General features: G+C 50.2%; 1 protein-coding gene and 1 long non-coding RNA gene across 8 annotated transcripts in view; one reads left to right on the top strand and one right to left on the bottom strand.

The window, feature by feature from the left end:
* DLG5 (discs large MAGUK scaffold protein 5) overlaps nucleotides 1-18,256 on the bottom strand; it is a 135,924-nt gene that overhangs the window by 5,869 nt on the left and 111,799 nt on the right. For all 7 annotated transcript variants that reach the window (XM_035267876.3, XM_078345500.1, XM_078345495.1 and 4 more), the window contains 7 exons: nucleotides 15,043-15,205; nucleotides 14,752-14,885; nucleotides 13,934-14,080; nucleotides 12,405-12,588; nucleotides 10,948-11,096; nucleotides 9,905-10,075; nucleotides 8,813-9,009 (listed from right to left, as the gene is read on the bottom strand). In XM_035267876.3, the coding sequence (XP_035123767.3) occupies nucleotides 8,813-9,009; nucleotides 9,905-10,075; nucleotides 10,948-11,096; nucleotides 12,405-12,588; nucleotides 13,934-14,080; nucleotides 14,752-14,885; nucleotides 15,043-15,205 (1,145 nt within the window). The remainder of the gene's footprint in view (nucleotides 1-8,812; nucleotides 9,010-9,904; nucleotides 10,076-10,947; nucleotides 11,097-12,404; nucleotides 12,589-13,933; nucleotides 14,081-14,751; nucleotides 14,886-15,042; nucleotides 15,206-18,256) is intronic.
* Nucleotides 1-18,256, top strand: part of LOC118146293 (uncharacterized) — a 73,802-nt gene that overhangs the window by 27,747 nt on the left and 27,799 nt on the right. The window contains exon 2 of the long non-coding RNA XR_004731924.3: nucleotides 1-18,256. This exon is cut by the window's left edge and continues 18,438 nt beyond it; it is cut by the window's right edge and continues 27,799 nt beyond it. This is a non-coding gene — a long non-coding RNA (uncharacterized LOC118146293).

Here is an 18,256-nt window from a genome sequence, read left to right as displayed (position 1 = left end):
AGCTTCAGCACTGGAAGTCCGATGTCCGGGCACACCCAGGCATGTTCACCCCTGGGGTCCAGCATGAGCACCCGCCATGCACTCTGTGAACACCAGAGGCAACTGGTCTCAACCACTCATCCCAGCACTTCCCTCTGCTCTGATTCTTCCTCGTGGGCCTACGCCTGCTTCCCCTGCCCCATCTCCATTCTCCTCTGCTTCCTGGCAAGGCAGCCTCTGGGGTTTGGCAGGTAGAGCTCTCACTCCCCAGGAAGGTGTGGTCAGTGTAAGCCAGACCTGCCTAGTGACAGATGTGAGGCTCCCCCATCTGCACTGCTAGAACGGGTAAGTGCTGTGAACCAGTTCTGGCCATGCAATTGAGCACAACCCTTAAGAAATGGCAGAGTCACAAGACGGAAGGGACCTGGGTCCTGGATGATCCTCAGAACACAACTGCATTTCCCAGAACACCTGCCTCCCCCAGAACACCTGCAGCTCAGGCTTGCACATGACAGAAATAAACCGCCCATCATGCTTAAGCCACTGTTACTTGGTTTCAGTTACAGCAGTCAAACCAATATCCTAGTTGATACATATAGTAAACCTCTCCTTGAACCAAATGAATAAAGTCCTTGCAGGGAGACACAGTCTAAAAACCAGTAAGCATCTTCCTGGCACCTCCCTGGTATAAGTCACTGTGCTGGCATTTCAGAAACACATAAAGAGTAGAACACAGAGCTCTTGCCATTAAAAAGTACACACTTTAACTGGCAATCTTTGACACCCCGCTTAATGAGCACCCTGGAGAAACGAAGCCCAAGGAATGCCCGTGTCCCGGGACTTGGAGTGTCTGCCCCATCAGCACTCCCCACAGTGTCACAACAGAGCAACACATGAACAGCAAGACAGCACACAAGAGCTGCCTGGCAATTCCAGGAGTGGCAGGGCTTCAGCAGATACTGTAGCTGGATGACAGGGGAAAAGAGACCACTTGGGCAGGCCCAGGAAGGAAGTGGGATGAGAGTGGTATCCCCAGAAACAGCAGGGCAGGAGGGTGACAGGGAGGGCAGACCACAAGACAACAGCAGGCTTAGGAGGAAGGGTCCATGAGCGGCTCGGCCAGGAGGGATCTGTACGCATATGCAGAGCAAGGAGTGACTACAGAGCAGAGACTCCTTGGGAGTCCTTGGGAGTGGGCAAACTCAAGGGCAGTAAGTAAAGTCTCTCCTCTTCCCTTGCCCCATCCCCATGTGTGTGCTTTTTAGAAGTGATCACTGCCGAGCGCCATGACTTAACGCTTGTAATCCCAGCATTTTGGAAGGCTGAGGCAGGTGGATCGTTTGAGGTCAGGAGTTTGCGACCAGCCTGGCCAATATGGCAAGACTGCATCTCTACTAAAAATACAAAAATTAGCCGGGTATGGTGGTGCACATCTGTAATCCCAGCTACTCGGGAGACTGAGGCACGAGAATCACTTGAACTCAGGAGGCGGAGTTTGCAGTGAGCCGAGATTGCACCACTGTACTCCAGCCTGGGCAGCAGAGCAAGACTCTATTTCGATAAAAATAAATAAATAAATAAACCGATCATTATCCACATACATGTACACAGCCTTTTACACAGCATTTCCCAAGCATCATTTCCTGACCTGGTGACCAGCAGCTCTGTTGTTTAAAACTGAGAGAGGGTTTGGTGGTCATATTCACTGCCTTGGAACCCCATGTGGTTCTGAGTGAAGGCTCCGAGGAGGAGTCATGCACAGGGCAAAGAACTTCCTCTGAGAGGGGTTTACATAAACAAACCCTCTCTGTAACAAATCCAAACCTCCTCATGGATAAGGCCAGCATTCCTCTCTGATACCCCTTCCCCAACCCCAGTCCTCACTGGCCTCCTCGAAGGTAACCACTCTTACGAGCTAGAAGTATATCCTAGTTATTCTTACAAACTTATTTTTATGCACTAAAGAAAATCTTGAAAATACATTGTTACAGTGTGCCTGTGGATATTTTGTGACTCGCTCCTTCCTTCGTCGTCCATCCGGGTGTGTTTCTGGGAGGCATCCCTGGTGATCTCTGGTAAGCCTCTCTACTTTTTGTGAACATCCCATGAAGCTTAGTCTGCATCGACTTACCCACCTCCCTGCTGATGAACAGACACTACATGTCACCGTTCCCTCTGTTTACTGGTATAAGAATTATATTCTCAAATTATGGCACAGTCACTCTAGGGTGGAATTCAATATAGTGCTTAAAATAATGGTTTGGAAGAATATTACTAGATGGGAAGATGCTAACACTATGACAGTGGAAATATCTGGATAAAAACTGTATAACCTATTTCACCTGATTTTGCTAAGAATAAAAAATTTTAAAAATTTTTAAAAATTAAAAAAAAACTGTATAATGAAGTATAATCCCAGTTTTGTTGTATTAAGTAAAAAACTGGAAGGAAATACATTAAAATGCTAATGGTTTTAAAAATCATATTCTCCCTTAATGACTATTAACATTTCACACAGTGGGGTACCAAGTTAGGAGATTCCTGTTCCTCCCTGACTATCTTCTTTGTCAGAGGTCCTCACAATTGCAGAATCGTAAGACTAGACAGCATCTTTTGAGTCACTGACTCCAACTGGAGAAGAAAAACACCTATCCAAGGTCACAGCTCATCAGGACAGAGCAAAGGGATGGTCTTGGGAGTTCCAACCTTAGACCATACTGCGATGGCGTTCCTTAAAAGGTGCTGTGGACCGAACTGTGTCCCCTCAACAGTTACACGCTGAAGCCCTAACCTCCAATGGGACTACATTTGGAGATGAAGTCTTCAGGAGGTAACGAAAGCTGAATGAGGTCAAAAGAGCAGGGCCCTAATCTGATAGAACTGTGGCTTTCTAAGAGGAAGAGACACCAGAGATCTCTCCCCCTTCTCCAACACATGAGGACACAGCAAAGAGGCAGCCATGAAGAAGCCAAGATGAGAGCCCTCACCAGAACCAACCACACTGGCAGCCAGGTCTTGGATTTCCAACCTCGAGAACTGTGAGAAAATGAATTCTTGGTATTTAAGTCACCTTGTCTGTGGTACTGGTTTTTGGTTTGTTTCTGTTTTTAAGACACGTTCTTGCTTTGCTGCCAGGCTGAAGTGGAGTGTCACAATCATAGCTCATTGTAGCACCAAACTCCTGGGCTTCGGTGACCCTCCAGCCTCGGCCTCAGGAGTAGCTGGGACTACAGGCACACACCACCATGCTTGATTAGTAAAGTTTTTGTAGAGATAGGAGTCTTGCCATGTTACCCAGGTCTTGAACTCCTGGCCTCAAGCGATCCTCTTGCCTCAGCCTCCTAAAGTGCTGGGATTACAGATGTGAGCCACTGTGCCCAGCTGTGGCATCTGGTTATGGCAGCCCTAGCAGACTAAGGATAAAAGAAAAACCAGTCCTCCACATATTTCTGAGACACTCCCGCACAAGCCCCTAAAGAAACAAGCATAAAGACATGCACTGTCCTCTGGGTGGTGTAGAGCTGGGTCCACTTAGGAGACCATTACGGGTAGGTGCATGACTGGGGGGTGGCAGGTACCAGGGATGCTATGCAGCAGTTGGAAGCAATAAACTAAAGCAGGAATTCAAAACCCACTGTGCATTAGAATTACTTGGGGTAACTTTTAAACTATTACACAGGGATTATTACTCCCAGGTATAATGGAACAGCTTGCAGTATCCCTTGGAGAACAACTAGAAAATCTGGGTGAAAAATGAGAAATACATTTTTGAAGGCACCATAGAGTGGCAGAGACAGCCAGAATTTGAGATGCCAAGATCCTGGAGAGAAGGAAACCAGAGTAGTAGAAGCTGACATTCTGCAGGCCATTCCCCCTTCAGAGCAAGCAGAGACTTCAAGAGTGAGAGTGAGAGGCAGAGAACCCAGGCAGAGGGCCGTTGATAAGGACAGGGAACTCGGGCACAAGGCCGCTGATAAGGACTGAGAACCCAGGAAAAGTTTCTGAAAATCTCCAAAGCAGGTGAGATCAAAACGGAGTTCAGGGCTGCCAGGACCTGAGGGGTCATGGCTCCAGAGGAAGGGAAGGGCAAAGAACTAAGTCTGTTATCAGAAGTTTTCCCTTAAAGCTATTTGCTGTAAAAAGCAAGAAGAGTCTAAGATAAAGTCACTACGACACTGAGCAGTGTGTTCCATGGCCTCCCAGTGCTGCAGAGTGAGACACTGGAGGTCAAGGCTCCCTAGGGAGGAGCGGCCCTAGGGAACATCCCAGGCTAGGGTCAGGGTGAATCACCAGCTGCACAAAAGCTGCAACCCAGCCTGAGGTCAGCTTAGTCTGCAGCTGGATCGAGGTGATCTGAGAGGAGTGGCTACCTCCAGAGCAGAGCACAGACCCTCTCTGGAGGCTGGCAACATCACTCAGAGCCTGACGATCCCCTAAACGTAACTTCTGACATCTCAATAAACAATAACCAGGCATATCCAACGGACAGGATCAAGAAAAACAAAGACCACAGAAAGAGACTCAGGGATGACCACACATGACAGCTACCAAACACAGTCTTTACAAACATATGATTAAAGTATTTTGGAGAACAGACGGCAAGATGGAAAGGCTCAGCAGAGGAAGCCTGGTTAAAAAAAAAGAACCAAATGGAAACTCTCGAGTGATACATAAAATACAATTTCTGAAAGTAAGAACATAATGGATGCAACAGAAGAGCAGAATGATGAACAGGAAAAAGGTGAGGAGAAAACAACCCGGCTGGCTGAAGCATCAGGAGAAAGAGGTAAGTGGAAAATACAAGAGAAAAAGAGCCAAGAAGACAGGAGACAGACAGGGTATATTACTCCAAGTAATTCCAAGAACGAAAACCCGGAGAAGAGGCGAGGTCAGCACAGAACAAATATTAAAGAAACTGTAGCCAGGAATCTCCAAAACCAACCAAACCAGGTTACAGATGTAAAAAGTGCTTGGAACCTTCTGAGCAGGATGAACACAAAGAAAACCACACTGGGGGAGCATGGTATGGTAAGAAATTAGGAAATTTCTTTCTGAGAAAGAAAGGCAGAGAAAAGCCTACCCACACATGGTAGTAGACAGGTGGTGGCACTGCCTTTAGCACTGAGACTGGGAAGATGACTTCTTACCAGCAATGAGGGTGGCAGGCTATCAAGTGTCCCCCAAAGACTGAATCACTTCCTAAGCCCCAGATCCCATGAGCATTACCTTATGCAACAAAAGAAGTGATGATTGAGTTAAAGGCCTTGGGAGGAGGGGCTTTTCCTGGAGTATCTGGGTGGGCCCTAAATAAAAACCTCATGGGTCCTCTGAGAGGCAGAGGGAGTTGAGAGACCCACGTGGAGGAGAAGGTAATGTGAAGACAGAGCAGACATGCCAACATGGCCAACATGGTGAAACCCCATCTCTACTAAAAATACAAAAACTAGCCAGATGTGGTGACAGGTGCCTGTAATCCCAGCTTTCTGCAGGTTGAGGCAGGAGAACTGCTTGAACCTAGGAGGCAGAGGTTACAGTGAGGTGAGATCGCACCACTGCACTCCAGCCTGGGCGACAGAGCGAGATTCTGTCTCAAAAAAAAAAAAAAAAAAGAATAGTATCCAAGTTAGAAAAGAGGTAAATGGAGATAGTGGTCTGATGTTTTAGAATTATCATGAAAGTGGTCAAAGTAACAATTTCTCTTAGAAGTCAAAGGTGCATGCTGTGAGGTCTATTTTAACCCACAAAAGCATAAAGAAGAAACAACTAAAAACCAGGATATGTAAGAGGATGGTAAAGGATGGTGGGGACAGAATAAAACAAACACATCATTAATTTTTAAAAAGCAAGAAAAAAGGGACAAACTAGGTAGAACAAATAGAAAACAGTAAGATGGCAAATGTCTGTATATAATGGAGTAAATACTCTGATTAAACAATAAGGACTGTCACAGGGGTGTTCAGATGGTGGAAATTTCTCATGCTGCTCAGTTTTCTGTAAATGAATGTGCATACTGCTGTATGTATGTTACACTTTGACAAAATTTTAAAAAAGACAGATTGCCACAGTCGATTTTAAAAGTCCCACATGCTGCCTATAAGGGATATTTAAATATAAAGTGACAGAAAAGTTTGAAGTAAAGGAAAAAGATGAAATGTGCCAAGCTAACCAAAAGAAAACTGGTTATGTCAATAAAAACATTACATAGGCCAGGCACAGTAGCTCATACATGTAATCCCAGCACTTTGGGAGGTTGAGGCGGATGGATCACAAGGTTAGGAGTTCAAGACCAGCCTGGCCAAAATGGTGAAACCCCACCTCTACTAACAAAAATACAAAAATTAGCTGGGTATGGTGGTGTGCCTGTAATCCCAGCTACTCAGGAGACTGAGGCAGGAGAATAGCTTGAACCTGGGAGGTGGAGATATATATATATATATATATATATATATATATATACACACACGCACATATCTCACATAAAATAGACGTTCAGCAAGAAACATTGCTGGAGATCAAGAAGTACGTAACAATAAAAGGGTCAATTTACCAGGAAGATATAACAATTCAAAACGTGTATGTACCTCATGACAACTTCAAGATATATACTGAAAAACGCCTGAGGAGCTAAAAGAAAGAATAGACAACGGGCTATTTTTCAAAGATGTTAACGACGCTGGACAAATGGCAAATGTACTGGAGATGACGCGTACAGAGAAAGGAGCAGAGGGCACCAGAGCGGAGACCAAAAGGAAAAGAAGCAAAAAGCAAAATAAGAGAGAAACCTTGCCTTGATTAACAGGTTGGCAATCTTTTTTTTTGGAGACAGGGTCTCACTCTGCCACCTGGGCTGGAGTGCAGTGGTGCGATCACAGCTCACTGAAGCTTTGACCTCCCAGGCTGAGGCAATCTTCCTGCTTCAGCCTCTTCAGTAGCTGGGACTACAAGCAGGACCCACCACACTAGGCTAATTTTTTTTAGTAGAGACAGGCTTTCACCATGTTGGCCAGGCTGGTCTCAAACTCCTTGCCTCAAGTGATCTACCCACCTTGGCCTCCCAAAGTACTGTAATTACAGGTGTATACCACCACGCCTGGCCCAAACTTTTTCTGTAAGGGGCAAGATACTTTAGGCTTTGAAGGCAAAATGCCAAAATTAAGCAACTGTTATCAGCAAAACACTAACGGACTTCTTTACACCTTACATTTTAAAAAGTGTAAAAACCTGGCCAGGCACGGTGGCTCACGCCTGTAATCCCAGCACTTTGGGAGGTCAAGACAGGTGGATCATGAGGTCAAGAGATCAAGACCATCCTGGCTAACATCGTGAAACCCCATCTCTACTAAAAGTACAAAAAAATTAGCCATATGTGGTGACACACCCCTATAATCCCAGCTATTCAGGAGGCTGAGGCAGGAGAATCACTTGAACCCAGGAGGTGGAGGCTGCTGTGAGCCGAGATCATGCCACTGCACTCCAGCCTGGGCAATAAAGCAAGACTCCGTCTCAAACAAATAAATTAATTAATAAAAATAAAAAGTATAAAAACCCATGCTTAGCTCGAAGACCGTTTAAAAATAGGCAGTTGGGCCAGACTTGGTCTATGGCCAATAGTTTGCCAACCCTTGTCCTAAATGACAGTGACAGTGAACCATGTAATCACTACAGTGTGATCCACTCAATTCCCTAGGCCTAAGGTCTTCACTGTAAAAAGGGAAGGGAGGGAGGGAGGCAGGCAGCCAGCTGCCATACACTCTGCTGCTTACTGCACCCCCACACCTGACTGCCAGGGAGGGCAGATTCTAGGACGGGAGACACACACCAGGGGCCTGGGACCACGTTCATAAGGGCCTCTTGCTTTGCAGGACAAATGCAACCTTTCCACAAGGGCTGTCACAAGAAGATTATGCCATCTCCTGACACTCAACTCCAGCCCTGGACTAGCATCCTGCCCCAGAAGGATCATAGAAGAGTTGTTAATGAACACAGGATTGACGCTAGAAATGCCAAAGTTCTGCAGAAACCGATGGCCCTTGGTCACAACCAAGCAGCTGTAATAACCTAAAAACAAATGGCAAGCAATGCACTTGCCAGAGACTGCTTTTTGCCTACCCCATAGCTATCCTTCCATTTTTCCTTAGTAACTGACCTCTTACTGAGCCCAGTAATGCACCCAGATAAAACATGCCTTTTCTTTTTGTTTTATTTTATATTATTTTTTGAGATGGACTCTTGCTCTGTCACCCAGGCTGGAGTACAGTGGTGCAATCTCGGCTCACTGCAACCTTCGCCTCCTAGGTTCGAGTGATTCTCCTGCTAATTTTTGTATTTTTCGTAGAGACGGGGTTTCACCATGTTGGCCAGGCTGGTCTCAAACTCTTGACCTCAGGTGATCCACCTGCCTCTGCCTCCCAAAGTGCTGGGATTACAGGTGTGAGCCACTGCGCCCGGCCAAAACATGCCTTTTTGACCTCTCTTGAACATGCAAGTGGACAATGAGATGTAAGTGGAGTCACAGGTTAGGGCTTCCAGATAGCTGCTCAAAGAGGCACGTTCAGCTGAGGCACACTTCTGCCTTACCCCTTCTTCCCTCCTGTTGCCTAAAACAGGGATGTGATGGCTGCAGCTGCACTGACAGGTGGTGACTGGGAGGATGGAGGCCACATCCCATGGATGTGGCTCTGAAGATGATAGCACCCCACCGACCAAGCCGGACATACACCTCCAGACTTGTGCACAAAAGCAAAGTAAGCCTCTATTTTGTTTAAGTCCCTGTTGTGGAGCTCCTGGATCCACAGCAAACCACACCCACTGGAAAACGAGCTCAGCCACTTGCCTTCAAAGAGTGGAATGGAATCACTGGAAAAGGCTTCCAAGGCCAGCAGGTCTTTCCCGTCCTTGGACCCACTGCGTTTGTGCTTATGTTTCCTCCGAAAAAACGACCGGCGTGCAGCCGCTGACAGGGTCTTTGTGGCACTATTGTCATCTTTGACTTCAGACATGCTGAGCCTCCTGGAGAATTCTTGGTCCATCCTGTGGCACAGTAGACAATGCTGGGCAGGGCCACTGAGACCCTGCTGCCCTACCCTACCTGCCCTTCCTGGTGAGAAAAGCAAGGGTGGGCCAGGCACCAGGCTCCCCCCGACATCCCTCGGCAGGTCTCAAGGCCACATCACTTCCCCTGCCCCCAGGACCCCTCCGTACATGCTGCAGGGGTGACACACACACCAGCACCAGGGCAAGCTCTCAGAGCAGGCAAATTTCTACTGCAGCATGTTCAGCTCAGTGTCAAAAGGAACAGGCTAGGGCAGCCTTCACTTGGTGACATGATAAATTATGCTTCCTGCCATAGAAGGGAATGGTGCAGGGATGCAGGCTGCCTCGAAAACATTATGCTCAGTGACAGGAGCCAGATGAAAGGCCACACTATGCAATCCTAGCTACACAGATGTCCAGACATGGAGACCCATGAGTACCAGAAGCAAAGCAGTGGCTACCTACGACTGAGGGCTGGGTGGAAGGACAGAGGGACTAGGAGTGACAGCAAATGGGTCTGGGGTTTGTTTGAGGTGATGGAAATGCTCTAAAATTAACTGTGGTGGCGGCTGCAAACACCTATGACTATACTGAAAACCACTGAACGGTACATTTTGAGGGAGCAGCAAGGTGTGAGTATCTCTATAAATCCATTTTTCTAAAACAAGTTATGTCTCCTGACCCACCACTGCTCTATACAGCACTGACTCACACTAGAAGCAGCTTTTTAGATCAGCACTTTTGGCAAAATGTGGCGAGTGGAAGCTAAGATGAGCAGCAGAGTTCCTCCTCCAGCAGTCCTGGCCCTAGTGCCCTCCATGGCCCTAGCTCCATGGCTGGCTGCCCTTGGCAACCCCTGCCCCAGCCCGCCCCAGGCTCAGACAACACTTACACATATTTGCTGGGGATCTGCCCACGCTGGATCTTCTGGGCATTCTCGTCCAGCTGCCAAGCCATCCAGGACCCGAATGTGCCCTGGGGCAAGGTGTCATCCACGTAGAGGATGTCATCCTTCTTAAAGCTCAGCTCATGCTCCATGTCTGCCAGCCGGTCGTATAGGGCCCTGAACCACAGCACAGAGGGAACACCATCAGGCGGCTCTGGCCACTAAGAATGGACCAGGTGCCTTCCGTGGCCAGGCCCCTAAGGCTGCTATTCTGCTTTGAGCTGTCTCCAGACTTGATCAGGAATCACCTCTCCGCATTCTGGTGGTGGTTCTCAAAGAGGGGGAGCCCTGTGTTTTACATAAAGGAACAAAGACTGCCTTTGCTCCCCGAACACTAGGGCACATCCCCATTAGAGAAAGAACTTGCCAAGGTCTGAGGCCATAATTTCTCTTTCCAGGTGGCTTTTCCCATTTGTCTCCCTCCTCAAAGTCCAGGCCCCTGGTTCCTACAGACTGAAATCTCTCCAGGACAGAAACATGTCACCTCCTAACCCAGAGGCAGGGAGTTGTACTGCATCAGTGTTCTCACGCTTTCTGTGATCTAGGATTGTAGGAAACATAAAGAAAGCTCTGAGCTCGTCCTAGAAAACCTGATGCCATCGCCAAATGCCCACAGCCTTTCATACAGTAAGTAAGGGCACTGAAGATGCCTGGAAGTCCACACACACTGCAGACAGATCTGCAAACCTGGCCTGGGGGATACCAGAAAAAGAGGAGCACAGCACACAGGAAAATGGGGCGTGACAGCCTCAAAATTCTCCAGGCCTTAAGCCCTAAAGAGGGAGCCCACCTGGTTAAGCCCTCAAAAGTTGTTCTAAGACACAATCATCTCACCATAAATAAGTGTGCAGATCTGAGTGTCAAGGAATGATGATCATGGCCCCAGCCTTGGGGCGCAAGAAACAGAGAGCCATTTACCAGGAAGAGAGTCTCCAATGAAAGCCTCTCCTCTGGCCCCAAATCTCCCACCATTTCCCCAGCCACTGTACCTGATGTAGAAGCTGTCACCAGGCAGGCCCTTGGCCTTTGTGAACTCCTCGGGGCGGTACTGCACCTTCAGGCGGATGCCATCCCTGGGCTTCAGCATCTCCACGTAGACCTCCTCCACTGTCTTGTTCCGCATGTCCAGGCTGCCATACTGCCAGGGATGGGGGGGATGCGGTCAGAAGGCCGAAGCCAGGGGCAGCTTGGGTACCCGAGAGGGGCCAGTGATGGGCATATGGCAGAGATTCAACATCCCTCCTTAACTGAGACCATGCTTGCCTCCGCTCTGCAGGAAGGGCTGAGTCTCTGTAGTCTCCCCAGCCCCCAGGTCCCACACATGTTCCCTGGACACGAGGTCCTCTGCCACGTGGCTGCTCTGTCCTTGACAGTTTATCCAGGAAAAGCCCTGTTCTGGTGCCCAACAAGTCTGGGCTTTTCAGAATAGGGCCCTTCCTCTTGCTGATCCAACCTGTGCTTTTATTAATTTTTTGAGACAGGGGTCTTCCTCTGTCACACAGACTGAGTGCAGTGGTGCAATCGCAGTTTACAGTAGCCTTGACCTTCTGAGCTCAAGTGATCCTCCCTCCTCAGCCTCCGAAGTAGCTGGGACTACAGGTACACTCCACCACAGCTGGCTAATCTTTTTGTTTTCTGTAGAGCTAGGGTCTCACTATGTTGCCCAGTCTGGTCTTAAACTCCTGGGCTCAAGCAATTCTCCCACCTAGGCCTCCCAAAATTCTGGGATTACAGGTGTGAGCCACCAAGCACAGACCAACTTGTGCCTTTATATTCTCATGAACCATCTCCCCACTGAGGCAGGAGACCACAGAGAAAGACCATCCTCCTGCAGCTGCACTACCTGAGGGCAGGCACCTCCTGGTGCCCAGGGCCTGAGCCAAGTGGCCTGCTTGGATTCACAGTGGCCTGCTTGGATTCACAGTGACCTGCTCAGAGGAGCCTGGCAGCATTCTGTGTTTACAGGGATTAAAAAAATCAACCCTGAGGCCAGGTGTGGTAGTTAATGACTGTAATCCTAGCACTCTGGAAGGCTGAGGTGGGAGATACTTGAGGTCTGGAGTTTGAGACCAGTCTGGGCAACATGGTGAAACCCAGTCTCTACTAAAAATATAAAAATTAGCTGGGTGTCGTGGTGCACACCTGCAGTCCCAGCTACTCAGCTAAGGCAGGAGAATCGGTTGAACCTGGGAAGCAGAGGCTGCAGTGAGCTGAGATCACGGCATTGCACTGCAGCCTGGGTGACAGAACAAGACTCTGCCTCAACAACAACAGTCAGCCCTGACTGGCTCACCAGGTGAGAGGTGGTACTCTCCATCTTGCCACCTGAGATGGCAGCAAGCCCTGTGCAGGAGAGGTTGTACTCTCCATCTTGCCACCTAAGATGGCAGCATGCCCACTGTGCAGGTTGACAGAGGCCTGGCCTGCTCAGCAGCTCAGAACTCACCTCCAGGATGAGGTCCCCTGGCACGAGGCCATCAGGACCCTTGGCAGGACTGTCATCCTCCACCTCGGCCACAAACACCCCATGCAGGTTCCCACCGCACAAGTGCACCCCAAGCTCCAGCTGGGACTTTTTGATGAAGACAACACGTGGCTCTAGGGTCTTCTTGTTGGTATCGCCCGCAATCCTTTCAGGAAAAAAAACTAAGTTCCTCAATTGTGCAAAAGGAGGGAGGAGGCGCTAAAAGAAAAAGCAGAGGCCAATGCCCTGACCGCTTTCTGCCTGCTTGCTGGGGTCTCAGAACCACAGGGAGCTGAGAGGTGGCCTCTGGTTCTACTGGTTTGGGGTGCAGGGCAGGACACCTGAGGTGCACTGGAGATGAAGGCAAGACCCCAGGTTCAAAGCCAGTTAGGGGGAGAGTCTAAACCACACATCAGTGCCCCTGCTCCCAGGCCCGGCTATCACTCTCAAGCCTTAGAGATCAGGATGTCCTCCCTCCCATATGGATCACACTCACTTTCCTAACTTAGTTCTTCCTAAGAAAGGTTAAAGTTGGCCTCACTGTCCAGAGCACAGCAACATGTTCTGCAATGTCTACCAAGCAGCTGCTGTAGACCAGGAACTGCTAACTCGTAAAGAGGGGCTCCTTGCCATCAAGGCACTTACACTCAAGGAAGAGAAGCTGAAAGTAAGCTGCTGAACATATGGAACAACAGAAACAGATAAAAGGAGCATAAGGGGAGACGCCAGCCCGGGAGGAAAACCTTGCAGCAGGTAACTTCCAATGTGACAGACTCTGGCAGAGAGAGTGCAGAGCTGGCCTCATTCTGTGAGATGCTGCCCAGAGCTTGGCGAAGGCCCGTCAATGCTGGAGACACGGCTCCTCCAGGACTGCAGATTGATCACGCCGCACCCTGGCCTGGGTGGCCCTCCCTGCAGCCCCAGGCCAGGCTGTATGCTGTGCAGCTCCCACAGGGCTCCTTCCTCCTCCTGAACACCGCTGCTCCCTTGGCCTGGACTTCCCTTTATGCTCACCCTTGGCTCTTATCTGGCCTGAACATTTTAATCCAGCTGCCGCCTCCCTTGCCACACTCCAGTGATCTTCCTGCCTGTTCTGCAGCGGCCAGCAGTGCCCTCCTGGCACCCACTTATGCTGCACATGCCCGGCACTGGTCCGCCACCTCCTTGGAGGAAGCACTGCTGTGGGTGGCCAGAGCCCAGGGCCTGGCTGGATGATGACTGTGGGAATGTGTCCAAAGACAGACTCAGAAAGCGAGTGAATAAGAAACAGAGGAGAGAAAGAGAAGATGCAGGGGAAAGAACATGTCAACTAGAAAACACGAGAAAAAGAGAAAGAAAGAGGAGGGCAGGAAAAAAGGAATGCTATGCTCCCAGCCCAACTCCTGAAGACCTGGCGTGTGGCCTGCAGCACATGAGGCTGGTTGCCCAGTGCCTGCGCCACCTGGAGGATGTGCTCAGCCCCACCCGGCCCATGTGGACACAGAGAAGGCTCACAGCACACATCTTCTGACCTGGAGCTGGGGGTGCTCTGCTTGGCTAGGGGGGTGCCAGGGCCCTCGTCCTGCTCCATCAGTGGGTCAATGACAGAGGGATGCTCCGGGGTAGTGGTGCCGCTGCCCTGGAGAGTGGAGTGGGTACCAGCAGGGTCCAGGTGTGAGCTGGAGACGGAGGACAGGAGGGATAAGGAGCAGCACAAAGCCATCCAGAGCCACCCCCTTTCCTGTGGCAACGGGGTTTGAGATGTAAATGGGGACTGGGTCACACAGCCCTGCGTCCTAAGCAGAGCAGACACATTAGGAACCTGGACCCATGACATCCACCCCAAAGGATCTGCCTGTCCTCTCCTCCCCCTCTCCAAAGGCATCTGGCCTCGGGAACCGTGAGCATCCTGTCCCTCTTCCTCTGCCTGTGCATCCTATCTGTTCCACTGAGCCTGTGGTGCAGCACTGGAGGGCGTGCCCCCTTCTTTTCTGCCCTTTGACCCACGGCTCAGGGGCAGATACAAGCAGGTGTCCACCGTCTGCTCATGGTCAGGGAGCCAAACACTCTCAGCCAGAATTCACCCATGGGGCCGCAGATCCTGGCTGCCACCAGGCCCCTGCTGGGCAGGGGGACCACGCCATCTGTTTCCACACCCCATTTCAGGAGGCGACAGCCTCTCTCTGTATGCGCCTTTTCCAAACTCCAGGGCTGGTCACCTCTCCCTTTAGAAGCAGTAGGATCCCCAGAACTTGCAACTGGCTCCCTGGGTCTCCCAGCAATGAGTGGAGTGCTGCCACACTCACCTCTCTGCCCCCAGCCCAGACGCCCCAGGGAGGCCTGCACTCACCTAGACTGGGAGTGGCTGCTGAGTTGGTGCACGTGGGGGTTGTACTGGGCCAGGATGGTGATGGTGTCACACTGCTGCCCAATGATGAGCCGCGCCTGCTGCTCTGTGGCGCTCCGCAGGTTTATGCCATTGAACTGGGGAAACACCAGGGTGGGCTCAGTGACAGGGTTGGGGCTGTGGACAGGGAGAAGGCCCTGAGGACTTGGGACTAGTATTGCTCCCTAGGAGGAGGAGAGGGGGAAGAAGGGCAGGTTTCCATGGAACCCAAGCAGGAAGGCAGCTCCCTCTCACCTCCAGTAACTGATCCCCGTACTCGAGGCCGGCCTGGTGAGCGATGCTCCCCATGGTCACCTTGGAGACATAGATGCCGCCCTTCTCTCCACTCACAATGGAGATGCCCAGCGGCTCTGAGCCCTTCTGCACCTTCACGTGGCGTGGCTCCTCCACGTAAGGCCTGGGGAAGAGTCCAAAGTTTCGGGGACTCAGAGCCAAATGAAAGGGTTGGGGAGAGCCTGAGCTTCGGCTTGCGATCAGGCAGTGCAGAAAGGGCCCCAAGCCTGGATGCTCCCATCGTGACACAGCTAGATGGGGCCAAAGTGGGCCCACCCCTGTGCGACAAAGGATCACACTCCCACAGCCTCACACAACGTGAGCACAGCACACCCAGATACGAAAGCACCCAGGCTAAAGACACAGAGAATGGTCCCTGTGAACTATAAACACTGATACATGGATTTTCATCACAGGAGAGGAGCTGCCCCAAAATATGAAATTGCAAACTCTTGGCGGGGGAGGGTCTCAAGATGGCCTCCGAGGAAAAGAAATGGCTCCTGGGATGACATTCCATCCTGAGGAGGCAACAGAAATAATCCACTTTTGTGTTTACTGGCTACACAGAGTGATGTTAGCTGGTCATGGAAATTAAGCCACTGCAGACCCAAGCTGTTGTAAAGGGAGGAGAAGGCTCCAGCAAGGCCACGGCCATGCACTTGCTGCCCTGGGCTGCCCACTGCACCCAAGGGCACCGCAGGCAGGGGCACGGTGGGGAGCCTCTGGGCAGGCCGACCGCATGGAGGAAGACTTGGGCCTGGCAGCCACGCACAGCCTCAGAAGAGCTCCATGGTGTCAGAGACATCTGGAAGGTGACAAAGGTTAGAAAGAAGTTAAGGGACACTCAGATGACAATGACAACCGGAGACACCTGGAACAGAAACAACCAAAGACACCTTGTCGCTGGGAAAAGACAGCTGAGTGACAACGAGCCCGGGACTTCATGCCGGCCCTGGTCGCAGGATAAAACCACAGCCAAAGGCTGAGGGACCAGTCTAGGTCCCCTCTACAGCACAAGGTGGGGATAGGTTCTAGTGGTAAGGCCGAGGGGCCAGTCTAGGTCCCTCTACAGCACAAGGTGGGGATAGGTTCTAGCGGGAAGGCTGAGGGGGCCAGTCTAGGTCCCCTCTACAGCACAAGGTGGGGACAGGTTCTAGCGGGATGGCTGCGGGGCCAGTCTAGGTCCCTCTACAGCACAAGGTGGGGATAGCTTCTAGCGGGAAGGCTGAGGGGGCCAGTCTAGGTCCCCTCTACAGCATAAGATGGGGATAGGTTCTAGCGGGAAGGCACCTAAACCACCCCACCCTGGCCACCTGGAGGCAGAGAAGCTTCCCACTTGGCAGTCTCAGCCTGCAGCCCTGCAGGCCAACCCTCTTGGGAGGGAGAGATTAAAATTCTTCTTGAGTTGACCCTGCTCTCTCCCACCCTCCAAAGTGTTCCCACTTCCCAAAGTTGCTCGCTCTGGAAGTTCTCCCTTAACCCTTCAGCTCAGACAGTTACTCCCTAGCCTACACCCACAGTCCCTTCCAACTCAAGATGGATTTGAGCCTCAGGCTGTTGAGACCTGCAGAGCCCTCAGCACACAGCCACCCCCACATCACCCTCCTGCACCAGCCTTAGATGATGGAACAGAGACCCAGGGCAGAAAGAGGTCCACCTCCATACAACACGTGTATCACAAAGGAGCAAGCAACTAAGTCACAGCAACAGCCACACAACAAAACGACAGTCTGCCAGGTTCCAGTGACATGCAGAGATGTAAGGGACACACCATGGGGTGCGGAGGCTGATCAGCATCATCCCACTTACACTAACTGCATCCACACATATGAGTATGAATGAATTTATGCACAAGGAGGTTCCTATGGAGGACATTACCAAGTGTTGCTAAACAGGACATCACCAGGTAAGGGGATCTGAGATAAACTTTTTTTCCTTTCTTTCTTTTTTTTTGGAGACAGAGTCTCACTCTGCCACCCAGGCTGGAGTGGCATCATCTCAGCTCACTGCAACCTCCACCTCCTGGGTTCCAATGATTCTCCTGCCTCAGCCTCCTGAGTAGCTAGGATTACAGGCACCTGCTACCACACCTGGCTAATTTTTGTATTTTTAGTAGACATGGGGTTTCACCATGTGGGCCAGACTGGTCTCAAACTCCTGACCTCAAGTGATCCGCCCGTCTCAAACTCCTGACCTCAAGTGATCCGCCCGTCTCAGCCTCCCAAAGTGCTGGGATTATAGGCATGAGCAACTGCGCCCAGCCAGAGATTATCTTTACTTTTTAGTCTTCTGAATGATGTCAATTTTTTTATAATATGCATAAAAGTTTTCTCTAAACAATAGCTGCTTCTCAAAAGAGGTTTATAAAGTATACTTGAACTATTACAAATAGCTAAAAACATAATGTTAAGGGAAATGTGATTATATACATAAATAATAAAGCATGCATTCTACATACATATATATATATGTAGCTCCAAAAGGTAATGACAATTGACTCTCTTGTTGAAGAGATTATATGTGACTTTCTTCTTTCTACTTTTCTTTTTTTTATTTTTTGAGATGGAGTATCACTCTGTTGCCCAGGCTGGAGTGCGATGACGCAATCTCAGCTTACTGCAATCTCTGCTTCCCAGATTCAAGTGATTCTCCTGCCTCAGCCTCCTGAGTAGCTGGGAGTACAAGCACCTACCGCCACGCCTGGCTAATTTTTGTATTTTTAGTAGAGATGGAACTTCACCATGTTGGTCAGACTGGTCTTGAACTCCTGACCTTAGGTGATCCACCCGCCTTGGCTTCCCAAGTGCAAGGATTATAGGCATGAGCCACCACACCCAGCCTTCTTTCTACTTTTCTATGTCCCTGATTTTTTATAACAAGTATAAAATACACTTCAGAATCTGGAAAGTGGGCTATCTGTAAAAAGAAAGCTGTTGCTCGGTCAGGTCACACATGTCCAATTTCATCTCCAATCTGACCCTAACTCCCATGAGGGCAGGAGTCACTCACACTTTTCTTCCTCCTGGAACAGCTTCTGGCCTCCACACTCTGCAGGGAGCTAAGGGAATGCTTGATGGTGGGTGGCAAGGCCTTCTTCACGACTGAAGAACCCACTTCACTCGGGGAAGGCCCTGTCCTCTCTGGCCAGGGAAGGGGCTGAGTAAAAATGTGCTCC

The sequence above is a fragment of the Callithrix jacchus genome, chromosome 12 (assembly GCF_049354715.1).
Source record: "Callithrix jacchus isolate 240 chromosome 12, calJac240_pri, whole genome shotgun sequence".
Classification (NCBI taxonomy): domain Eukaryota; kingdom Metazoa; phylum Chordata; class Mammalia; order Primates; family Cebidae; genus Callithrix; species Callithrix jacchus.
This window is presented reverse-complemented; position numbering and strand designations above follow the sequence as displayed.